Genomic DNA, 24,400 nt, shown 5'->3' on the forward strand with positions numbered 1-24,400 from the left:
GAGGTAGCAGTGCTAACCACTGTGCCACCGTGCCGCCCTGCTCCGCTCCCCAGTCAACGGAGTCCGTTGCAGGTTTACCCCCTTTCGCCAATGGTTGTATGGGCTCGAAAACTTTGGCAAACCCAGGGATAAAATTCCTGCAGTAATTAAACAAACTCAAGACCTTTCTCACACCACGAACTGTCAGGGCCATGGCATTTGTTGTATAGCTGTCTTCCTGTCTGCTGGCATTTCTTTCATGCCTTGGGAAATTAAATGTCCCAGTTTTCCCAATTTGAGCTTTCTTCGGGCTGGCTTTTAAACCTCTGTCCTACAAGTGCTTCAGAACTAAGTATAGTGCCTCCTGAAGTTTTGGTTTGGATTCAGAAGCCAGGAGGATGTCATCGACATATTGGAGTATTGTACTGACGGGGGGCAAGTCAGCCTCATTCCTGATGAAGGGCTCTGGCCCGAAATGTCGATTTTCCTGCTCCTCAGATGCTGCCTGACCTGCTGTGCTTTTGCAGCAACACACTCTCAACTCCAATCTCCCTGAGTACCTCACTCATTACACGGTGAAAGATGGCTAGGGCAGTCTGGTCGAGGTATACCGTTTACCCCTGACAGTAAATGCAAACTTATCTAGGGAGTCACAATGGGGGAAGGAAGACCAAAGTCCATTCACGATATCCAGTACAGTAAAGATTTTGTGGGTCGGGAGAGCCCTTTAAGATTGTGGATGGACTTCAGTAAAGCGTTCGACAAGGTTCCCCATCGGAGACTGGTTAGCAAGGTTAGATCTTATGGAATACAAGGAGAATTAGCCATTTGATGAGATTAGATTACAGTGTGGAAACAGGCCCTTCCGCCCAACAAGTCCACACCCACCCGCCAAAGCGTAACCCACCCAGATCCATTCCCCTACATTTACCCCTTCACCTAACACTACGGGCAATTTAGCATGGCCAATTCGCCTAACCTGCACATTTTTTGGATTGTGGGAGGAAACCGGAGCACCCGGAGGAAACCCACGCAGACACGGGGAGAATGTGCAAACTCCACACAGTCAGTCGCCTGAGGCGGGAATTGAACCCAAGTCTCTGGGGCTGTGAGGCAACAGTGCTAACCACTGTGCCACCGTGCCGCCCGTTAGATATAGAACTGGCTCGAAGGTAGAAGGTAGAAGGTGGTGGTGGAGGTTGCTTTTCAGACTGGAGGCCTGTGACCAGTGGAATGCCACAAGGATCAGTGCCAGGTCCACTACTTTTCAACATTTACTTAAATGATTTGGATGCGAGCACAAAAGGTATAGTTAGTAAGTTTGCAGATGACACCAAAATTGGATGTGTAATGGACAGCGAAGAAGGTTACCTCCGAATACAACAGGATCTTGATCAGATGGGTCAATGGGCTGAGAAGTAGCAGATGGAGTTTAATTCAGATAAATGCGAGGTGCTGCATTTTAGGAAAGCAAATCTTAGCAGGACTTATACACTTAATGGTAAGGTCCTAGGGAGTGATGCTGAACAAAGAGACCTTGGAGTGCAGGTTCATAGCTCCTTGAAAGTGGAGTCGCAGGTAGAAAGGATAGTGAAGGCGGCGTTTGGTATGCTTTCCTTTATTGTTCAGAGTATTGAGTACAGGAGTTGTGAGGTCATATTGCAGCTGTACAGGACATTGGTTAGGCCACTGTTGGAATATTGTGTGCAATTCTGGTCTCTGTCCTATCGGAAAGATGTTGTGAAACTTGAAAGGGTTCAGAAAAGATTTACAAGGGTGTTGCCAGGGTTGGAGGATTTGAGCTATAGGGAGAGGCTGAATAGGCTGGGGCTGTTTTCCCTGGAGCATCGGAGGCTGAGGGGTGACCTTATAGAGGTTTACAAAATTATGAGGGGCGTGGATAGGATAAATAGACAAAGTCTTTTCCCTGGGGTCGGGGAGTCTAGAACTAGAGGGCATAGTTTTAGGGTGAGAGGGGAAAGATATAAAAGGGACCTAAAGGGCAACTTTTTCATGCAGAGGGTGGTATGTGTATGGAATGAGCTCAGATTTGTCAAGGGAAGAATGTTGTGAGAAAAGGTTGAAATCGCGGCACGGTGGCACAGTGGCACAGTGGTTAGCACTGCTGCCTCACAGCGCCAGAGACCTGGGTTCAATTCCCACCTCGGGCAACTGTCTGTGTGGAGTTTGCACATTCTCCCAGTGTCTGCGTGGGTTTCCTCCGGGTGCTCCGGTTTCCTCCCACAGTCCAAAAATGTGCAGGTTAGGTGAATTGGCCATGCTAAATTGCCTGTATGTATTTGATGTAGGGGGGGTGGGTTGCTCTTCAGTGGGTCGGTGTTGGGCTGAAGGGCCTGTTTCCACACTGTAAGTAATCTAATCTAAACAAGTGTCTGCAGAGTGGCCCCTTTTACCACATTACTGACAGACACGTGTGGGATTCCCGTTGTCTGCTGGACAAATTGGCCCGTCTTACCACAACCGTGACACGTGGGTCTGGATTTTGTCTTTGTGATGGCGCCTGGGTCTTCCTGCTTTCCTACTGTGTCCTCCTGTTGCCCATTCTACCAGGGCATCATAGTCTTGGAGAACAACGACCCCCATTTTTAGGACGGCCTGGTGTGCGGGAGACAGCCCTTCATTGAGAGCCTGAATGAATGCCTGGTCAGAGCATCTGCGGAAGCCCTGAGCATTCTTAGTAGACCCTAAAGAGTTGTTCCCCATATTCGGAGGCACCCTCCCCCTTCTGTTGTTTGGTTTTTGTGTTATTTTTGGCCAATTGGTGGACAGTTTCTCCAGTACACACTGGCTTTCATCCTTAAATCTGCTGAAGAGCTCCTGCTGATCCTCTATGTCTGCTTTAATAGGGGTGGTCCATCTGCCTCTCCTATAATCTTGACTTCACTGCTGTGCAGCATCGGCTATGTCAGATGCTAGACGCCACTTGTCCCGGAGGGCATGCAGCCCGGACTAGTTGGTGGATATCCCTTAAATGTAATTGGTTGTCCACCCAGATGGTATCTAATTCAGCCCAAAACTTTGCGTTATTACTGCAGGGCTGTAAGCGACCCAGAGAACCTAGAACCTGCGACAATTCACCTGGTATAAATGGCTTATAATTTGCATTTGCGTTAGCTTCTCCCCCACTATGAGTTACTGGGCCCAAGTAAGATCCTTGGAAGGGTTGTCCGATGGTTTTGGGGGCTGCGACCAGGCCCTCCCAGGCATTATAAGATGGCAATGATCCCCACTGACTATTCTCCAGAAACTGACTTTTCTTTTCCAGTTCCCTTAGTCGGGATTGAAGCATTTGTTTTTCCTCGGTCTATTTCTTTGTGGATTCCAAAGTCTGAACTATGATGGACCAAAAGAACACCTATTTTCTTATCTTTCTTTTCACCCATGAGCCAATTTCGCTGTTGAGCTAGGGTCTGGGACAGATCCCACCCGCTCTTTCTCATCTGTCTAATGAGTGAATGTCTGTCTATCATATACTGGTTAATGAGAGACCCTAGAGGTCTCTATTGATCTCCCTGTCCTGCCAAAACATAGATAGGTTTATACTTACAGATCCTCTGTCGGTTGATCACATTTACCCACCAACCACGACTGCTGCCTGTTTTCCCACCGGCCGCGTCAAACCTGGAATCGTTCCTATCAGAGTCTGACGGTACCTGTTTTAAGGAGTGATCATTTCCCCCTATCCCACTTATTTAACCTAAGCCTTTATCTCAAGGAGGAACAATCACATTGGTGTCTGAGTATGACTCAGCTCAGAGGCCACACAACAGACACTCTCTCATTCACTCTTACAAGATCAACAGCTTCTGTAGTTTGATCTGCTTTTGTCCAATATCCTGCCCGGACTCCTGGGAGGTGGTCACCCTACCCAGGACCGTGAACAGGAACCTGCTCACAGCACTAATTTGTTGTAGCAAAATTAATAAAACTCAAATGTAGAAGCAAGTCAGTCAAATTTATTAAATCAAAAACTTTGGGGAGGGACAGCGTGATTCTGACCCTAACAGTGGGATTTGACCATGCCGTCTCTCCCTGAACAACAGGTACAGCAGTGTTTATAGTCTGGATGGCATGTACAACAAATTCCTCAGCGCTGCAGCTTTCTAAAGTCTCCATTTAAATAGTCAGCTCTTATATTCTTCCTGTCAAAGTGCAGAACCACACATTATATTCCATCTGCCAACTTTTTGCCTACTTACTTAACCTTTCTCTATCCCTTTGCATACTTTTGTGTCATTATCATCATTTGCCCTCCCACCTATTTTTGTGGCATCCACAAACTTGGGAAATTATGTTGATTGCAGCAATAGCTTCTGAGTGCCTACCTTCATTGGTACAATGTGTCACATTTGGAACATGAAAAGCATCTTCATCTGCTGATTGTAAATTTTTCCTGTTCTTAATTTGTTCTGTCTTGCTGTGAACTTTGCATATTAGTTCATATTTATGCAGTTATTACTGTACAGCTGCACTGGTCTTCTCTTTCATTGTTCCTTGCTGCAGGCTCTGGCTGTGTCTTTTTGCAGAATTATTGCACTGATGTTACAGTGTCCTTTTGTACCACATGCCCTTACATAGGACTGATTTGCAGTGGGCGCATTAGACTGCATTTGTCACAAGCTTGTTTGCTTTTTGTCTCCTAGTTACAATGTCAATATTGTTAGCTGCACCTAATTCATGCAGATTGCGTCAAAAACAGACATTGCTGGAATAGCTCAACAGGTCTGGCAGCATCTGTGAAGATAAATTAGATTTAACATTTCGGGTGCAGTAACCCTTCCTCGGAATGGTTCTGAGACCCAAAACCTTAACTATGATTTCTCTGCACAGATGCTGCCAGACCTGCTGAGCACTTCCAGCAGCTTCTGTTTTTGATTCTGATTTGCAGCATCTGCTGTTCTCTTGGTTCTCATGCAGATTGCCATTGTCCGGCCATACTGGCTTCATGTGTTTTGCTATCTTTTAGCAGTCAATGATGAATCAATACTGTTACCTGTGTATTTTACCAAAGGTCTTTTTGGAACATTTTAGCAAAGATAAAGTTGCCATAGTCTGAGCAAATCATAGGGCAGCTTCCTCATTGCAAGAGAGGTGGCTTGTGTGAGTTTAACCTGAGGGTCACCATGTCTCAGACAAGAGAGGTTGAGAAGGTGACCTCAACTTCATGATGACCTTAGCTGGTCTGAGATTAAACTTTGAGACAATCACCAATTTCATTACCCAGTCCAACAGTCCAATCTCTAAGAAAACTCACATTCATCATACAAGATCCACAGACAAACTGATGTGTCAATTGCTAATGCTCTTACCTGTAGGATATCGATTCTAAGTGACAAATTTCTAAAATTGACTCATTAATACTCTCAGCTTCCATTTCTTAGCAGGCCTAGTGTTCAGATAGTCACAAGGCATTGACTTTGTGTAACCTCTTGTTATCGACTACATTAGAATGTTCATGTCTTGTTTAACCAGTTTTGCAGCTACTTGGTCTATGATGCAAATCTGCATAATTTGTTTAAAACATTTGAATTCAGATAAACCATCCACCTCCCAGCACATGATGAGGATTTGGTATCCATCCAGATGCTCTTTAGTCTTTTATAGACACTATTAATTAACAGGATGTTTTCAGTAATCTTGTTATGGGATCCACATGCTTTCAGTTGTGGCTGTATTGTGTTTTATCTTTTCTTATATGCTTTCATTGTATCCTTTTAGTGTTACGGTTAATGTTCTAAAGCTACTTGGTAGAGTTCATGACATATGCCTTAAACAAGAGGAAATCAGTGACCCACTTTGTGACCAGGGACCTGGAAGATGGGATGGTGCAGAAGAGGGATATCCACTTCCCCCAGAACTAACAGAGGAGACCACATTACCAGACCATTTCGGTCTGGTCTGAGGTCGCTGCCTGGGTCAATGCAGTCTCAGCTGTCCAGAGGAACTTCCAGTCCATTTTCTCTCTGCTATCTCATACTCACTATATCTCTGCTACTGCACCCAGGTCCCACCAAGGCTCATTCTGCACTATTCTCTATGTTACAACAACATCTTCCCTCATTTTATCTCAATCCCTCCCCCGAACCAACCCCCCTCCCCCACCACACACACACCCACACCCACACCCACCACTAACCCTGAATAACCTCTGTGCCACCTACTCACTCACAGGACACTTCATGACCTTTCCCTGACATCCACTGCCACCCTGTATTTACAGCTGTGTCAGCCGCTTCCATCTCACTTAATCCTTCCCTTTTTCTCATTCCAGGAGAAAACAGCCCACAACAGAACTGAAAGAACGTGGATGTGTGTTGGAATGCCTGACATTTAGTTCCTCAGTCATAGAGTCATAGAGTCTATCCTGACTGCAATGAGCAACAGATTCACCTTGCTCAAGCCCTTAGACTGGTAACAGATACTGTGCTTGACTTGCTGTACTGGGACCCCCTGCCTAAGGGGAATCTCCCTGCATTTGACAGGTGGCCAGTGGCTCAGTAGTTAGCAGTGTTGTATCATAACACCAGGGACCCGGGTTCAATTCCAGCGTCGAGCAACTGTCTGAGTGGAGTTTGCATATTTGTGTGGATTTCGTCTGGGTGCTCCGGTTTCCTCCCACAATCCAAAGATGTGCTGGTTAGATGAATTGGCCTTGCTAAATTTCCCATAGATGTGTAGGTTAGGTGCATTAGTCACGGGTAAATATAGGATAATAGGGTAGGGGAATGGGTTTGGGGGGTTACTCTTCAGAGGGTCAGTGTGGACTTGTTGGGCCGAAGGGCCTGTTTCTACAATGTCGGGATTCTATGATTCTTCTTAGACTCTGAGACGTGGCCACTCAGTTGATGCACATGCTGTGTGTTTGGCATATACACAGCTGGCACCTCGTGGAGATGTGAGATTGATGTATGTAGGTACCATACAGCAATATGTCCACTCTCTTGACTGATCACTGCTGGCAAGCTGCCTGGTTTTGAGTCTGAGCTAAAAGACAAGCCAACAGTACTATGAGCCTTTAAGCTCTGACTGAGTGGGACAAGTCAGGAATGCTGTGAGCATTCAAGTGGGCAGAAAATGAGTGAGCACTAAAAGAGCAAGTGAGCAAGCAGCACTAAGATGCAGCCTGCTCCAGTGTAGGAGCTTAGTGTCCATTCCTGGCAACAGCAATACAATGAGAGGCGTAGGTGTGCTCCAAAGTGCAGTCGTACATACATGCATCAGAGTTGTACCATTATAACTGTGCCTGATACATGTCTGATGCCAATGTCTATGGGCATAAGGTACATGCAGCCACTGCCCATGGAGCATGCACTGGGACGTTGGTGTGGGGTATCCAAGTGGAGATTCAGAGCAGTATGTGTGAAGCTGGAGTCACTGAGTATCTGCTCTGACTTCCATATTGGGAGTTCTCAGCATCTTCTTTCAATCTTGTGAATGGGAGAATGGGATGAGATGAAATAATAACGAGGGTGATAATGAATTCATGTTAATAGGAATCTTACCCCTCGCTAGCAAGAATCTCATCTCATCATCCAGTACTTGGTTGGACATTTTGCTCTCGATGTCAGGATGGTACTCGTTGGTTATCTCATCTGAGTTTCTCAAATTTCTTGTTGTGGCGCATATTCTTAAGATTAGATTAGATTACATTACAGTGTGGAAACAAGCCCTTCGGCCCAACAAGTCCACACTGACCCGGCGAAGCGTAACCCACCCATACCCCTACATTTACCCCTTACCTAACACTATGGGGAATTTAGCATGGCCAATTCACCTGACCTGCACATCTTTGGGCTGTGGGAGGAAACCGGAGCACCCGGAGGAAACCCACGCAGACACGGGGAGAACGTGCAAACTCCACACAGTCAGTCGCCTGAGGCGGGAATTGAACCCGGGTCTCAGGCGCTGTGAGGCAGCAGTGCTAACCACTGTGCCACCGTGCCGCCCTAAAGGAATTGGGAATATTCTGCCTCAGAAGGTTTTTGCTTTGTTACAATTTAGATTTGCTTTACTTTGTCCAGCTTGGAGCTGACTCCCAATGGCACGTTAAATTTTAAATATTATTTTGAAAGAATGGTTTCAGCTGGTTGCCTGCCCAGTTTTGTCCAGTTGAATGTTTGCGGAATTGAATTTTATTCTCTTCTGCTTTCTGCACTTATTTCCTTTTGTTCTCTGTAATGTAAGAATATTCTCTCTTCTGGTGTTCTCTGGAACCTTATCCCTGAAATCTTCAAACTTATATCTGCTTCTTTGTTCGACTTTTTAACTTTAAAAAGAAGAGGTGACTTGATTTCATATATAAGATTTTGAGGGGTTTAAACGTGGAGAGGATGTTTCTCCTTATGGGAAAGTCAAGAACTCAGGGTGAATGTTTCAAAACTAGGTGTTGCCCATTTCTCTTTCTCAGAGGACTGAGAGTCTTTGGAATGTTCTTTTTGAAAAGGTGATGGAAGCAGTTTCCTTTGACATTTTTATAACACTAATAGATAAAATCTAAAAGATTGGAATCCTGGGGACAAACTGGGGAAACAAAATATCTGGTAGAATGCAAGAAAAATCTTGGATGCAAGCCAGAGAAATGTTATCAGAAATTGCCTTGGAAATGCCACAGTAGTCTAGAATGCTAAAACAAAAAATGAACTAGTTTGTGCGTGTATTAATGTTGAAGTTTAATCTGTCTGTGTTGGATCATTAGACGTGGAGCAAATGTAAAACACTCAGCTAGTCTGTTCTGCCATTCAGTGAGATCATAGATAATATGTTAATACTCAACGCCACTTCTGGTCATTTTCCCATAACCTTTGATCCCCTTATTGATTAAAACTCTGCCTATCTCAGCCTTGATATACTTAATGGCCCAGCCACAACAGTCCCCTGCAGTAAAGAGTTGCACATATTCACTACCCTCTTAGAGAGAAAAAAAATCCTCCTCATCTTTGCCTTAAATGAGTAACACCGAACTCTAAGATTGTGCACCCTGATCCAGATTGTCCCAGAGGGGGAAACAATCACATGGATATAAAGATTACACTCAGCTCAGTCAGGGTCCCAAAGAGTCGTTCAGTACTGATGTTTTCTTGTATTGGAAGGATGTTATAAAACATAAAAGGGTTCAGAAAAGATTTACAAGGATGTTGCCAGGGTTGGAGGATCTGAGCTACAGGGAGAGGCTGAACAGGCTGGGGCTTTTTCCCCTGGAGTGTCGGAGGCTGAGGGGTGACCTTATAGAGGTTTATAAAATCATGAGGGGCATGGTTAGGATAAATAGACAAGGTCTTTTCCCTGGGGTGGGGGAATCCAAAACTAGAGGGCATAGTTTTAAGGTGAGAAAGGACGGATTTAAAACGGACCTAAGGGGCAACTTTTTCACACAGAGGGTGGTGCGTGTGTGGAATGAGCTGCCAGACGAAGTCATGGAGCTGGTACAATTACAGCATTTAAAAGGCATCTGGATGGGTATATGGATAGGAAGAGTTTGGAGGGATATGGACCAAATGCTGGCAAAATAGATTAATTTAGGTTATCTGATCGGTATGGACAAGTTGGATCGAAGGATCTGTTTTTGTGCTCTACAACTCTACGACTCTGGGCAGGGATGAATTCAGACCAGAAAGCCTCACTTCAGATATAAAGCCTGGTTTCTCATTGTCATTTTAATCATGTTTTCTTAATGTGTATTTCACAGCAAAACAAAAGACAAATTCAGTTTCAATGCTTGGGACTGAACTTGTGTTAATTTAAGAAATGATCTGAGAGAGGGTCATGATTGAGACTTCTTAAAAGTGTCAAAGAATAGAATATTTGGCCAGGTCACTGAAGTTGGATTGACTTAAGGATGTAAGTAAAAAATTAAAAAGTCTCCAGCAAGACCTCAAATTAAAAGGATTGACCTTCAACCTGAGTCTGAAAGCCCAAGTGACTTGGTCCTGTATGTACTTACTGTCCATCCACCGGTTCCTTCGATTTTCAATTATATCATCTGAAGAATTGAAAAGGATATTTATTATGGCTTCATTGGGTAGTTCATCAATTTAAAATTGTTACAGAATGTGAAGTTGGGAGAAATTTCTTGCATAAACCATGCGTGCCATGTTGCACAGGTTATTTAATGGAAAGTTGATACATATATGAAACAGTTGAAGATACAGAGACAGTGCCAGAGACCAGGGCAGTGGAATTGACTTTTCATTATTTCTGCAAAGAACCCACATCTGATGGGCTGACAAGTATCTTTCTGTGCTTGTCAGTCTTAACTTAGATTGCCTTTAAAAAAATGAATGGAAATAGACTTGCTTCACCATTCAATATAACGATGACTGATCGTCAGCTTTGTCTCCACTTTCCCAACCATACCCCAGATCCCTTGGTTTTCTTAAAGACCAAACATTTCACTCTCTGTCAATTGGCAGAGGTATTCACTGACATCTTCAACAGTAAGTTGTGTGCACAGCCCAGATCATCATGAATGCCAACCTTCCATGCATGGACTCCATTTACATGATCCGTTGCAGTGGAAAGGCTGCCAACATCATCAAAGGCCCCTCCGACCCCAGTAATGCTCTCCTACAACCTCTTCCATCAGGCAGAAGATACAGAAGCTTGAACACACACACCAACAGGTTCAAGAACAGCTTCTTCCCTACTGTTACATCCCTACTGTTACATCAGCTTTATTTGAAATTACAGAGTCTATTCATCAGATGAATGGACTCTGTAATTTCAAATAAAGCTGATCTTGCCTAGCACATGCCCTGTGTGATGTAACTTGAATGCCTCTGTCTAGTTTCTTTTCACTCTATGATCTGCCTTTGCTGCTTCAAAACAAAGCTTTTCACTGTACTTAGGTTCATGTGAACAATAAATGAATGAATCAATAAATCAATCAAATATATCCATGGAGCATCTACAATAATTAGGGATCAAGAATTTCCATGAGTAAGGAACTATTTCCTAATTTCATCTGAAATAATCAACTTACCCAGGGTAGGAGGCTATATACAGATGGCTCAGTGGTTCACATTGCAGCCTCAAAGTGCCAGATTCCAGTTTGATTCTAGCCTTGGGTGGCTCTGTGGGGTTTGCATGTTCATCCCATGTTTGTGTGGGTTTCTATTGGGTGCTGTGATTTCTCCCTGCATTCCATGTGCAGGTTAGATGGATTGGCCATGGTAAATGCAGGGTCATGGGGATAAGGTGGAATGCTCTTTGGAGGGTTGATGCAGACTCGATGGGCTAAATGGCCCCTTTCTGCACTGTAAGGATTCTTTGATTTTTTGATTACTCTGCTCAACAGACTCTATGCCTCTCCTGTTAAACCTGTCAAAACCTTGCCAGTGGAGTGAAATCACTTCTCCTTCATCTAAACATTAGATAACATATAGCTAATTTACTCAACCAGTTATCATAGAACGATCTTCTCATCTCAGGAACCAATCCTAGTAAACCACTTTTGATGAATGGCGCTAACAGTATTTGGCCCCAGTTAGAGAGTCATACAGCTTGGAAACAGACCGTTTGTTCCAACCAGTCCACTCCAACCATAATCCCAAACTAAATCCCAACCATAATCCCACCTGGCCCATATCCCTCCAAACATTTCGTATTCATGTACTTGTCTAGTTGCCTTTTACACATTGTAACTGTACCTGTGACTGTCACTTCCTCTGGCAGTTCATTCCACACATGCACCACTCTCAATGCAAAAAAAATTGCCCCTCATGTCTTTTTTAAATCTCATTTTAAAAATATGTCCCCTGGTTTTAAAATCCCCCATTCTTTGGAAAAAGGCACCTACCATTCACTTATGTATACCACTCATGATTTTATAAACCTCTATCAGGTCATCGCGCAACCTTCTATGATCTAGTGAATAAAGTCCCAGCCTATCCAGCCTCTCCTGATAACTCAAACCTTCCATTCCCAGCAACATTCTGGAAAATCTCTTCTGAACTCTCTCCAGCTTAATATCCTTCTTGTAAGAGGACAACCAGAATTTTTGATCGGAAGCAATAGAACAAAAGTTTGGATGGTTGTGGGAAGTGGAAAATTTTCTGTTTTTGCAGTAGAAATTAACTTTAACAGTTTGAGTTCATAGTCAACTGGGGTGAAGAGACCGTGACTGGAACAGTTCCATTATGTAATGTGGTGATTTTTTTTCATTCATTCACAGGATGAGAAAATTGCTAGGCCAGCACTTATTGAAGCGTTAACCACATTACTGCAGGTCTGGAATCACAGTTGAAATCACTTCTCCTTCATCTAACCTCTAGGCAATATACAGCCAGGTTACTCAGCCAGTCATCATAGCATCACTTTCTCACCCCAGGAACCAATCCAGGTAAGGATGCCATTCTCCTTCACTGAAGGACATTAGTGAACCCGACAATCAAAAATGGTTTCATGGTCATTCTTAGACTCCTGAATTCAAATTCCACCATTTACCATGGCAGGATTTGAACCAGGTCTCCAGAACATTATCCAGTCTCTGGATTAATATTCCAATGGATAATACCATTATATCTCCAAGTGATATTAGCTCTATGTGTGCCTTCATGCACCTTGAAAAATTGCCAAGAAATTTAAAGGGAATTTTTAAAAAGTAGTTGATTTAAAGTATGCTTTGATATTAAACTGGCTAACAATCAAGACAAAACATTCCTCGGCAAATGTTGGACAGTTAAAAACTTGCTTTGTGCCATACATAGGGGTGAGTAAGACAATGACTAACTTTAATAATTTGAAAATCACACAACACCAGGTTATAGTCCAACAGGTTTAATTGGAAGCACTAGCTTTCGGAGCATCGCTCCTTCATCAGGTGGTTGTGTTTGAGCTGAAAGCATGAGAGTTTCATTGTTATCGGGCTGTAGCAAATAAAGACAGGCAATATCAAGTATCTAAGAGGCAAAAAATGCATAGACAGACTCTTGATGCCACCATACTGCAAGGATGTAAATGTGTTGGAGAGAATGCAGAAGTGGTTTATAAGAATAATACCTTAAAAGAGGAACTCAGCCTCTCTGTATAGCCCAAACCCTCCAATACCAGCAACACCAATGTAAATCTTTTCTGAACCCTTTCAAGTTTCACCTATAGCAGGGAGACCAGAACCGAACGCAATATTTCAAACGTGGCCTAATGAATGTCCTGTACAGCTGCAACACGATATCCCAACTCCTATATTCAAGGCACTGACTAATAAGGCAAGCATACCAAATGCCTTCTTCATTACCCTGTCAACCTGCACCTCCAAGGAACTTTCGAGGAATTATGAACCTGCACTCCAAGGTCTCTTGGTTTGGCAACACTCCCCAGCACCTTACCATCAAGTCTATAAGTGAAGAAGGACTTATGCCCGAAACGTCGATTCTCCTGCTCCTTGGATGCTGCCTGACCTGCTGCACTTTTCCAGCAACACATTTTTCAATCTATAAGTCCTGCCCTGACTAGCTTTACCAAAATGCCACATGCCATATTTATCTAAATTAAATTCCATCTGACCCTGCTTGGCCCATTGGCCCATCTGATCAGAGTCCCATTGTACTCTGTGCTAACCTTCTTTGCAGTCCACTACACCACCAATTTTGGTGTAATCTCCATACCTCGTAGGTTAGTGAGGAAAAGCAGTGGGCCCAACACCAATCCTTGTGGCCACCGCAGGTCACAGACTCCATTCTGAAAAACAACCCTCCACCACAACCCTCTGTCTGGTACCTTCATGTCAATTTTGTGTCCAAATGGCTCGGTCTCCCTGGATTCCATGTGATCTAACCTTGCTAACCAGTCTACCATGTGGATCCTTGTTGAACACTTTGTTGAAGTCCATGTATGGTAAAATAGAGCAGAGTCAGCATTGCTTTATCAAGGGGAAATCATGCCTGACAAATCTGCTAGAATTCTTTGAGGAAGTAACAAGCAGATGAGACCAAGGAGAACCAATGGATGTTATCTCCCTGGCATTGATCAAAAAGGTTCGGACCACACAAAGATTTCAATTTCAACACACACTTTATTTCAGTTAAGCCAGTGAGAGATCAGTAGTCAACACCCCAGAGAAGCAATCAAGCCATTAACAGATCTCTGCCCTCTAGCATAAAAGTAGTATATTTTATAGTCCTCATGTGCATAACTAATTCACTTGTTCTCATTCCCACATATTTAACTTTACTACTTCTAGTATAGTTCTCATAAGGCAAAGGTAGAGAAGCAAAGTAGCTGATTTAAATGTAACTACATCTAGTGCTATTCACATAATTCAAAACAAAGTTATTGACTTAAATGTTATTACATCTGGTACTGTTCTTGTAAGTCAAAAGTAGATAAAGCAAGGCAGTTAACAATGCTGTATTGATTGAAACTAAAAACATCCTAGTTCTAGTACTGGGAAGAAGTGTATACAGGCACATCTCCAAAGTTATGGAAAGGCGCTTGCATTCTTCTACTTTGTAATTCTCACAACCCCTGTGACTGCAGCTTCCATTTTGAATTTGTAAGGCAAACCATTATTGCAAATACAGACTTTTAACCATTGATTCTCCAATACTTTATCATTCCCTTCTTTTGATCATTTTACGATCAATCAGGTCATTCCTAAAGCCTATAATGAAAGCAATCAGATATCAGTGGCCATAAGCATCTGAATGCAAGAATGCAGGTAATTACAGTAAGTATGATAATCCCGAAATGTAACAACATGCCCCCAATATTCCCAAAGAGACGCCCAAACGGCCACCATCCTGTATTTTTACTGAACCCATGCAGGCCGTAGTCAACTTCTCCGATTTTCTGGATCTCCTGGGTAACGTGCTCGGAGAGGTCAGTAATATTGGTGGATTTGTCAGGAATGTAAGTACAACATATCCTATATAACATGATCCCACAAGTATGAGGGAAGCCACAGATTGGCTTTGAGTTCGCAAATAAAATAGATGCTGTTATAGGCCGTTAGGCCAGAATATCCGCCCATCCATGATTGGGAGCAGGATCATTCCAGAGGGAGCCTTATAAGACATCAGTCTTATTAAGGACAGCGGACCAATCAAACAAAAGGTAACCAAATTTCATTACGTTTTGGCTAGGTCCAATCCATGGGATAATGAACGAGCACCAACTAGACCCTATACAAATGTAGAAGTTCCTGTCTTGGCTAAATAGTGTTGCTATTGGTATTGTTAAGGTCTACCAAAAAAAAGGGGGTAGATGGGATCTGTTAGAGCCAGATTAGTACCAATCTCTGAATAGAGTCATATCGTACCCTGCTGACCACCATTCTCGAACATCCTGAGTTTTATCAGGATCACCTGAAGAGTTCCAGCGTATTTGCCATTCGGCTATCTCGGGCCAGCTAAAGGAGACAGGCCACAAAGGAATAGCCCCTGTGAATAGGGCAACACATGACTATATACCCAACAATCAGTTTATTTTCCTGTCATATGGACACTTTGATAAGCTAAATACAAAAAGGCATTCTTAGTCTCCTTAGTCACCCTCCCAGGCACATAGAGGTGTCAGTCTGAAATCCTTCTGCTCCCAAAGTGAAATCCCCAAAAGTCACCAAAGTCAGCTGGATCCAAAGTAGTTTTCTTCCTTAATCCTTGTCTGTTCCTTCACTCATTTACAGTCAGTTCTATTGATCCAGCGGAGTTGTCCTTACACTTTCACAGTCATGGGGGTGGTCAGCAACACCTGAAATGGTTCTTTCCATCTTGGCTCCTACTTATGCCGGTCCCAGTTCTTAATCAGGACAAAGTCTCCAGGTTCTAAGTAAGGTAACCTCCTTCAAGCAAATCATCACCCTCTCAATAGATTAGATTAGATTACATTACATTACAGTGTAGAAACAGGCCCTTCGGCCCAACAAGTTCACACCGCCCCGCTGAAGCGCAACCCACCCATACCCCTAAATTTACCCCTTACCTAACACTACGGGCAATTTAGCATGGCCAATTCACCTGACCTGCACATCTTTGGACTGTGGGAGGAAACCGGAGCACTCGGAGGAAACCCACGCAGACACGGGGAGAACATGCAAACTCCACACAGTCAGTCGCCTGAGGTGGGAATTGAACCCGGGTCTCTGGCGCTGTGAGGCAGTAGTGCTAACCACTGTGCCACTGTGCCGCCCACTTGGCATACCCGTGACTGTAGACTTTGAAGAGTTTCGGTTAACTAATGCAGATATTTTCTCACTTCCTCCCCTAGAATATGCATATCCAATCTTTCAGGAAGGGGAGATCGGACTACCCCAGGTCCCCTTGATGTCCATATGGCCTTCCAGAGACAATCTCAACGGAGACAACCATGGGACTACTTTAAGAGCTTACTTCGAGTGTCGGGGCCCTCCATTTCTGTCTAGCAGCAGGAAGAGCGGGGGTGACGACCAGGTAAGGTGAATCATTGCTTTAAGAACTTACCTCATGAATAGGTGAAGCTGAGCAGGAGCAGACATGGGACTGCTTAGTAAGTGAGGTAATATATTTGGGTGGTTGCATTACCTCTAACACTACTGAGACACTGTCTCCCATCCATCCTCTTCCTCAAACCAAAACAAAGTTCTGTGTGCTGGATTGGTAAGGTAACTAGTTTTTTTTTATTCTTTGTTTTTGAATAGTCTCTTTGGGAATTTAGAATTATGGGATCGGAGGTTAGGGCAGTTGAGTGTTCCTTCTGCAGAATGTGGGAGGTAAGGATCACCACCTGGGTCCCTGCTGACTGCATCTGCGGGAACCGCTTTAGGGAACTGGAGCTGGAGCTGGATGAACTTTGGATCATACGGGAGCCGGAGGGGGTTATTGAGAGGAGTTACAGAGAGGTCGTCACACCTCAGGTACAAGTAGAAGATAATTGGGATTGCAAGCGGGCATCAGAGCCGCCCCGCATTTGCCACGGGACTATGCCTACATCAGGAAACGATAAGAATTCATTTTTGTGTTTTAAACAGCAGTCGCAGCTTTAAAACCCACAAAAACTCAGCAGCTGCCGGTCTGCCCACGTGACTGGGAGATAGGAGACAGAGGACAGATGGAATCCACACTAGACCAACATTACCCATGACTCATGGGCCAAAACTCCAGAATTAATTAAATATGGAAACCCATCTCCTAATCACATCAAGAGACTGACTGAAACACACACATACCCATTGATACGGAGCCATTCTGACACAAAGGACAGGCATCCACCAGACAGGTACGGACAGACCAATACACACCAACACCCCAAGGGAACAAAGGGGGGTGCTACCCCCTGCCCTCACAGAGAGAGACAAGCAGATAATACCCGGACCCGTTTTACATAAACCAATTAGCACCCTATTGTGCGTGCCCTGCAACTCTCCTGGGACGGCAGGAAACAGCCGATTCGCACCTACTCCAGTGATGATGGGGAACTATCATCCCATTCATCCTCAAATCCCACACATCCTGACAACTAAAAGTATATAATATGAAGCTGCGCGTGGGAACAGCAGAGCAGTCGAGATTCGAACCTCGGTTGACCTCCGCTGGCGTTACTGCAGTAATAAACGTTACCGATTGTTGAACCGCGCTCTGGGCTCGGACTGATATCATTTCATCCGCGCTAACAATTGGGGGCTTCGTCCTGGTTAACGATGGCTGCTGGATCCCTGCGACGGCACTGGGTGAGTATCTTTACTCTTTTACTTCTCGCGTAAAAGTCTCCCAGTGCCCCGCAAGGGCCTTCACTGCCGGCCGTTATCTGAACCTGTGAACAGAGTGAGTCCGGCAGTCGTGTAACGGTAGAGTACTCTTTAAACGTGTGTGTGTGTGTGTGTGAGTGATCCTTCGCGGGTGGGCGATTGGAGTCGGGGAACACTAGTAAAAGTGTGTGTGATTATTATTATTGTCGTTTATTGTCAATGTGCTACTGTGACTGACGGACTATCCTTGGACTGACGACTTTAGGTACGAGACCCCGACAGATTGACGCCCCTGTTTAAAAACCGACCAAACAAGCCTTCCTGCAGTGGGAGTTAGGGGACCCCATTGTACGTTGAGCCTGGTTTTAGTGCTTTCCTTGCGTACGCGGTAGAGGCTGGGAGGTCTACGCGCGCTACAAGAAGGGAAGTCCTCCAAACCAGCCCGAGACGCGGGGCCTTTGGCCAACCGGCAGTTATACGCTCTGCCGATTGACCTCGCGGTCCCGAGGTATTGGCCTCTGTAGGATCAGGCGCGGTTAGGTCTGACTTCACGCACCCCCCCTTGCACTCGGGCCCCTGGTTCATGCCCAGTGTTTGTGGGGTACACACGGCCGCTGAACGTCAGGCGGTGAGAGAGAGACTCACGGAAACCCGGGGTTGCGTGCTCGGGAATCGACACGCGCCCCGTCTGTAACTATCCCCCCCCTTCCCAGGTTGACCCGCAGGGCTAGGGTTCGACTTACAGGGAGTGGGCTCCCCGACTGGGAGATTAATAAGCCAGTGCCAGCAACATCCCTTAGCACGCCTGCTAGCTTTACTTTAAAGTAGCTTCTGTTAAATTTAGATTAGATTAGATTAGATTACAGTGTGGAAACAGGCCCTTCGGCCCAACAAGTCCACACCGACCCGCCGAAGCTAAACCCACCCATACCCCTACATTTACCCCTTACCTAACACTACGGGCAATTTAGTATGGCCAATTCACCTAACCTGCACATCTTTGGACTGTGGGAGGAAACCGGAGCACCCGGAGGAAACCCACGCAGACACGGGGAGAACGTGCAAACTCCACACAGTCAGTCGCCTGAGTCGGGAATTGAACCCGGGTCTCTGGCGCTGCGAGGCAGCAGTGCTAACCACTGTGCCACCGTGCCGCCCACTAAGTTACACCCGCTGCGCCCCTACCATGGGTGGGAGCGCGGCCGAAGACCCAGATTGGGAGCCAGAGGGTTCCCTTACCCATTTTATAGCCGACAAGAATAAGAAACTTATTAAGGCTATGCTTCATTTCAATCCTGATGAGTGCAAGCCAAAAAGCTTCAACCTCATGTCTCTTTTTAGACATGTTTTAAGTTCAGTACTACCAAACAATTATTTTTACAAGATGGTACATTTTGGGGCTGTCAGTAAATTAGGGTAACATAGAGGCAGATTTTAATTTTACCGACAGCAAACTGGATTGTTAAGATTAAAGGTGTCCCTTGGTTGGTTTCGTGGGAAGATATTCACACTTGTAGACAATGGTAGATTGTGTTAAAAGTGAATAGACTGTTAGTCTCCAAGTCTCAGGTATTGAGAATGCCAGACTATAATTTATTTTTGCTCTAAATTACTTACTTGAGTCCAATAGTTGGAAACTAAAGGTTAGCGAATGAACATTTCTATCTGGCTGGATACAAGAAGACATCCCAGAAGTTCACAAGTTAATCTGCCAGAATCGAAGAGGAAGCCAAATAGCAAAGTTAACAAGAACAAATTTCTATGTTTACCTTGCGGGAACGCAGATGGAACCTCATACTCAAATTGGAAAGGCCAAATTTTTAAGGATTTAAAATGAGGCTGCAAGATTTGCTTAACTTGAGCTGGGGAGATAATGTCCAGGAAGCTGCTGGAAAGGAAGACTATTAGCAAAAATATGACAGAACAATTAGAATTTGAGCATGAATTCCACATTGATTAGACCCAAATACTCCATACAATGAAGGTGATGATTTAATTGGATTGTTTAAGATAACTAAAAGAGTTGAAAGGGCAGACAGAGAGAAACGATTTCCTCTGGCAGGAGAATCAAGAGCAAGACTGTGTAAAATTAAAGCCAGACAGCAAAAGGATAATGTCAGGAAGCATTTCTTCACACAAAGAGTAGAAGAAACCCTAACCTTTCACTTTGTAAAAAGCCTTGGACCCTGCAGGTCAATTCAAAATGTTTAGACTCAGACCAGGGCACGAACTTAACCGGACGCGCAATGAAACTGGCCTGCCGCCTCCTAGGCATCAGACAGCGCTTCCACGTCCCGTTCCATCCCCAGAGCTCCAGGATGGTCGAGTGCATGAACCGAACCCTCAAAACTGCGATCGCACAGGCGATTGCCTAAACAGGGCAGGGCTGGGTGGACGTTCTGCCCTGCATACTGATGCGCTTAAGGGCCACCCCAGGCCGCTCCACTGGCCTCACTCCCTTCGAGCTCATGACGGGGAGGGCCATGCGACTACCAGAGAACGTCATGGTCGGGGGGGAAGACATGGCCCCCCTGAGGGACAGGGTGACGTGCTATATCAGGCAGCTGGACATGCAGCTGCGGGCCCTTAGACAAACTGCGCGCGACGAGCAGGACATTAGGGACCAGGCAAAACTGCAACCGCATCTGCCCGCCCAACCCCTTCCCGGCGTTGGGGACAAAGTCCTAGTCAGGGCCACCCCCGACCGGCCCGGCTTCGCCCCCCGGTGGCTGGGACAGTATGAAATCATCCTCACCAGCGACACGTGCGCCTGTGTCGACATGAAGGGAAAGGGCAGGTGGAAACACTGGTCCCAGCTTAAACCCTACCCTTAAGCCCCGACCGGACAGACTCCACCCCTCTCCCTTTTGACTTGACTCTAACCGCCCCTCTTTCTCCTTACAGCGCGACGGGTGGACCGGTTCCAGGGAGACCTGCTCCTACACACACTAACCCTACACCCTTGGTAAGGGTGCCTCTCTCCCTCTCTTCCCACAGATCATGCTTCACCGGTGCACCGCTCTCCTCCCTGCTCTCCTCTTCGCCCTACGACTAGTGCCTTCCTTCCCCGAAATATATGACAACTTCTACCGCCACGGTGTTGCCTTCAACGCGTCCGACGCCATCTGTATTCCTGCAAGGGACAAGCCCAATGTGATCGACGCGTTCTACAACGCCTGGCTGCAGGTCCTCCCGGGCGTACAGACACTCTGTTTATTCTGCACCTCTCCTCTGCCCCGGCCTTTGATCCCTTTACTGTACGGGATCTGTCTGTTTGTGGATATTACGAGCCTACTGATGCCGCAGTAGTCTCTTTGTATTTTTGTATTTGTGCTTTCCACCCGCCCCGACCACACCGCCCCCGACCACGACTCCCGAGATATTGCCATGCCCCTCTCTGGGACCAGGGCCCACAGGGGGACTGGTATTGTGGGATGAGGGAGAGGCCCTTTATGGCAACGTCCAACATGAGGTCGTGCCTGTGCTGGCCAATATATCGGGCATCCAGGTACCGGACTATTGCACAGCACAGGTACGCACCCTATACGCCATGATGGGGAAGGAGATTATAGAGACGGCCATAGACGCCATGGGGGCAACCCACTACCGAAATGACATATATAACACACACACACAACGACACAGACGGGACATAGTCAACGATGCTCTCACAGGACTCAACATGGGGACATCCGTAGTAAACTCCCTAGACATCCAGGGCCTTAACGAGCAACTAAAAGGGGTAATGAGGGACCTGCTACAGAGGTCTCTCACAAATCAGGCAGACCAGGCACGCCTGGGGGAAGAGGGAGCATACACCCAGCTCGACGGCATTGCAGTCCTGGAGACACACGCCCACACCATTAACCGCCTTATAGACCAGGCCATGCGTATGGCCTGTGGATGGTAGCCCAGATCCGACATAATCTTGACCAGGTCCAAAGGGGGGAGGTGCCCGACTGGATCGACAGTGCCAAACTGGCCTCACTCGCGGGGCACTCCGGGCCGCTTGACAGCCGGACTCTGAAGGGTATGACCAGAGTATACCCAGTGATGCCCGACTTTGAGGTCAGTGAGGCCACAGGAGTCAGGATTGTCCTCCTGATCCCCGTGGTCACCCCAGGGTCGGGGCCATTTCCCCTGTTTCACATTGAGAACATCGGAGTCATACGGGAAAACGCTTCCCTCAAATATCGATTAGCTCATCACACAGCCATATCTTGAAACGGCGCTGTGTACGGGGTGCCGCTTACAGGCTGCAAGCAGCTGGGGGCGATTACCATCTGCCCTCACCCCTTACGAAGGAGTGAAACAGCGGACTGCGGGTTCAACCGGACACAGGGCTGCACCCTTGAAATCGAACCCACGGGCCCCCACTTCACTAGGGCGGGATATGGTGGGGAGGGGGGGGGGGCAATACTGTGTCTCCACTCTTGAAACCTCATTTTGGTATAATGGACTGCAGTGCCCGATTCCCCAGGACGAGTTCTGCTTCGCCCCCAGGCGCCCAGTCACGGTTGGGCAAGCTCACATCTCAGAGGTCCGACGACGGAATCCCGAGTCCATACAAATTACTGATAAATTCAGGGACACCCTCAGGAAATATCAGGGGCCTGAACAAGCCCCAATCCCACATTTGGCTGAGGTCTTACGGGAACTTAGGACCCGGGTAGGACACTCAGTGAAATTGTATCACCAGTTGCAGTCGCATGTAAAGGACCTAGAGGAGGACACAGACACAGCTCTGCAGTCCCAGGGGTGGGCACAGAGGGTGTGGGATTGGGGCCTAAACGTAAACATCCATCCCTGGATCCGAATCATCTCACACACCATTATAGGCATACAGTTACTGCTGGCTCTGGCCTGGCTCCTGCTGGCGTGTCATTCATGCCGCCAGCACAAAAAACAAAAGGCCAGGAAGACCAAACTCCACGCCATCGACTCCTGGCGGGCGATCAGGCACCGTGAGCTCACAGGGCTCGAGTTAATGTGACCTTCTCCCGGGACTATCCAAAGGCCCCATGACTGCAGCATGACGGCCGGCGGAATGTATTGGGCAAGGAACTGACTTTTAAAATATCGGCATCGGGGGTATGGACATGTCCAACCCCTTGCCGAAAGGGGGGACTGCAAGCGGGCATCAGAGCCGCCCCGCATTTGCCACGGGACTATGCCTACATCAGGAAACAATAAGAATTCATTTTTGTGTTTTAAACAGCAGTCGCAGCTTTAAACCCACAGAACTCAGCAGCCGCCGGTCCGCCCACGTGACCGGGAGATAGGAGACAGAGGACAGATGGAATCCACACTAGACCAACATTACCCATGACTCATGGGCCAAAACTCCGGAATTAATTAAATATGGAAACCCATCTCCTAATCACATCAAGAGACTGACTGAAACACACACATACCCATTGATACGGAGCCATTCTGACACAAAGGACAGGCATCCACCAGACAGGTACGGACAGACCAATACACACCAACACCCCAAGGGAACAAAGGGGGGTGCTAGCCCCTGCCCTCACAGAGAGAGACAAGCAGATAATACCCGGACCCGTTTTACATAAACCAATTAGCACCCTATTGTGCGTGCCCTGCAACTCTCCTGGGACGGCAGGAAACAGCCTATTCGCACCTACTCCAGTGATGATGGGGAACTATCATCCCATTCATCCTCAAATCCCACACATCCTGACAACTAAAAGTATATAATATGAAGCTGCGCGCGGGAACAGCAGAGCAGCCGAGGTTCGAACCTCGGTTGACCTCCGCCGGCGTTACTGCAGTAATAAACGTTACCGATTGTTGAACCACACTCTGGGCTCGGACTGATATCATTTCATCCGCGCTAATAGGATACTGTCAGGGGAATGGAAAGGGAGCTAGCAGGCAGTGCAGAGATCCCCTGTGGCCACTCCCCTCAATAACAAGTATACCGTTTTGGCTGCTGTTGGGAGGGGGGGGACTTACCAGGGGTAAACAATGGGGTACAGGTCACTGGCACCGAGTCTGTCCCTGTTACTCAGCAGGATGCAGGGAGAGGGGCAGAGCATTAGTCGTTGGGGGCTCCATAGTTGGGGGGCAGATTGGAGTTCTGTGAGAACGAGGGAAACTCACGGTTGGTGTGTTGCCTCCCAGGTGCCAGGGTTCGTGATGTCTCGGATCGTGTTTTCAGGATCCTTGAGGGGGAGGGGGAGCAACCCCAAGTTGTGGTCCACATAGGCACTAATGACAGAAAAGGGATGGATTTAAGGAAAAAATTCAGGGAGCTAGGGTGGAAGTTTAGTGCTAGAACAAACAGAGTTGTTATCTCTGGTTTGTTGCCTGTGCCACATTCTAGTAAGGCAAGGAATAGGGAGAGAGAGGAGCTGAACACGTGGTGACAGGGATGGTGCAGGACGGAGGGATTCAGATAACTGGATAGTTGTGGCTCATTCTGGTGGGATTTCTACAAACAGGATGGTCTACACCTGAACCAGAGGGGTACCAATATCCCCGGGGGATATTTGCTAAGGGTCTTCACTTGGGTTTAAACTAATTTAGTAGGGGGATGGGAACCTAAATTGTAGCTCCAGTGTCCAGGAGGTTGAGAGTAGTGAGGTCAGAAATAAGGTTTCAAGGTCGCAGGAGTGTACCAGCATGCAGGAAGGTGGTTTGAAGTGTGTCTACTTCATCACAAGGAGCATCTGGAATAAGGTGGGTGAACTTGCAGCTTGGGTAGGTACCTGGGACTTTGAT

General features: G+C 46.4%; 1 protein-coding gene across 2 annotated transcripts in view; it reads left to right on the forward strand.

Annotated features, from left to right (window-relative positions):
- The window catches only part of LOC122557992 (uncharacterized), a 165,313-nt gene extending 141,839 nt beyond the window's left edge, over window positions 1-23,474 (forward strand). Inside the window, exons 4-6 of one of the 2 annotated variants that reach the window (XR_015758372.1) lie at window positions 12,170-12,337; window positions 16,201-16,382; window positions 20,627-23,474. Coding sequence is in view for 1 of the 2 variants with exons in the window: in XM_087991237.1 (XP_087847363.1) it covers window positions 16,257-16,382; window positions 20,654-20,965 (438 nt within the window). In the remaining variant the exon portion in view is untranslated. The remainder of the gene's footprint in view (window positions 1-12,169; window positions 12,338-16,200; window positions 16,383-20,626) is intronic. The other variant, XM_087991237.1, reaches the window with a different exon arrangement.
- Window positions 23,475-24,400: the final 926 nt, after the last annotated feature.

The sequence above is a fragment of the Chiloscyllium plagiosum genome, unplaced genomic scaffold (assembly GCF_037043375.1).
Source record: "Chiloscyllium plagiosum isolate Xiang-an unplaced genomic scaffold, Cpla_swu_hap1 HiC_scaffold_1, whole genome shotgun sequence".
NCBI lineage: Eukaryota > Metazoa > Chordata > Chondrichthyes > Orectolobiformes > Hemiscylliidae > Chiloscyllium > Chiloscyllium plagiosum.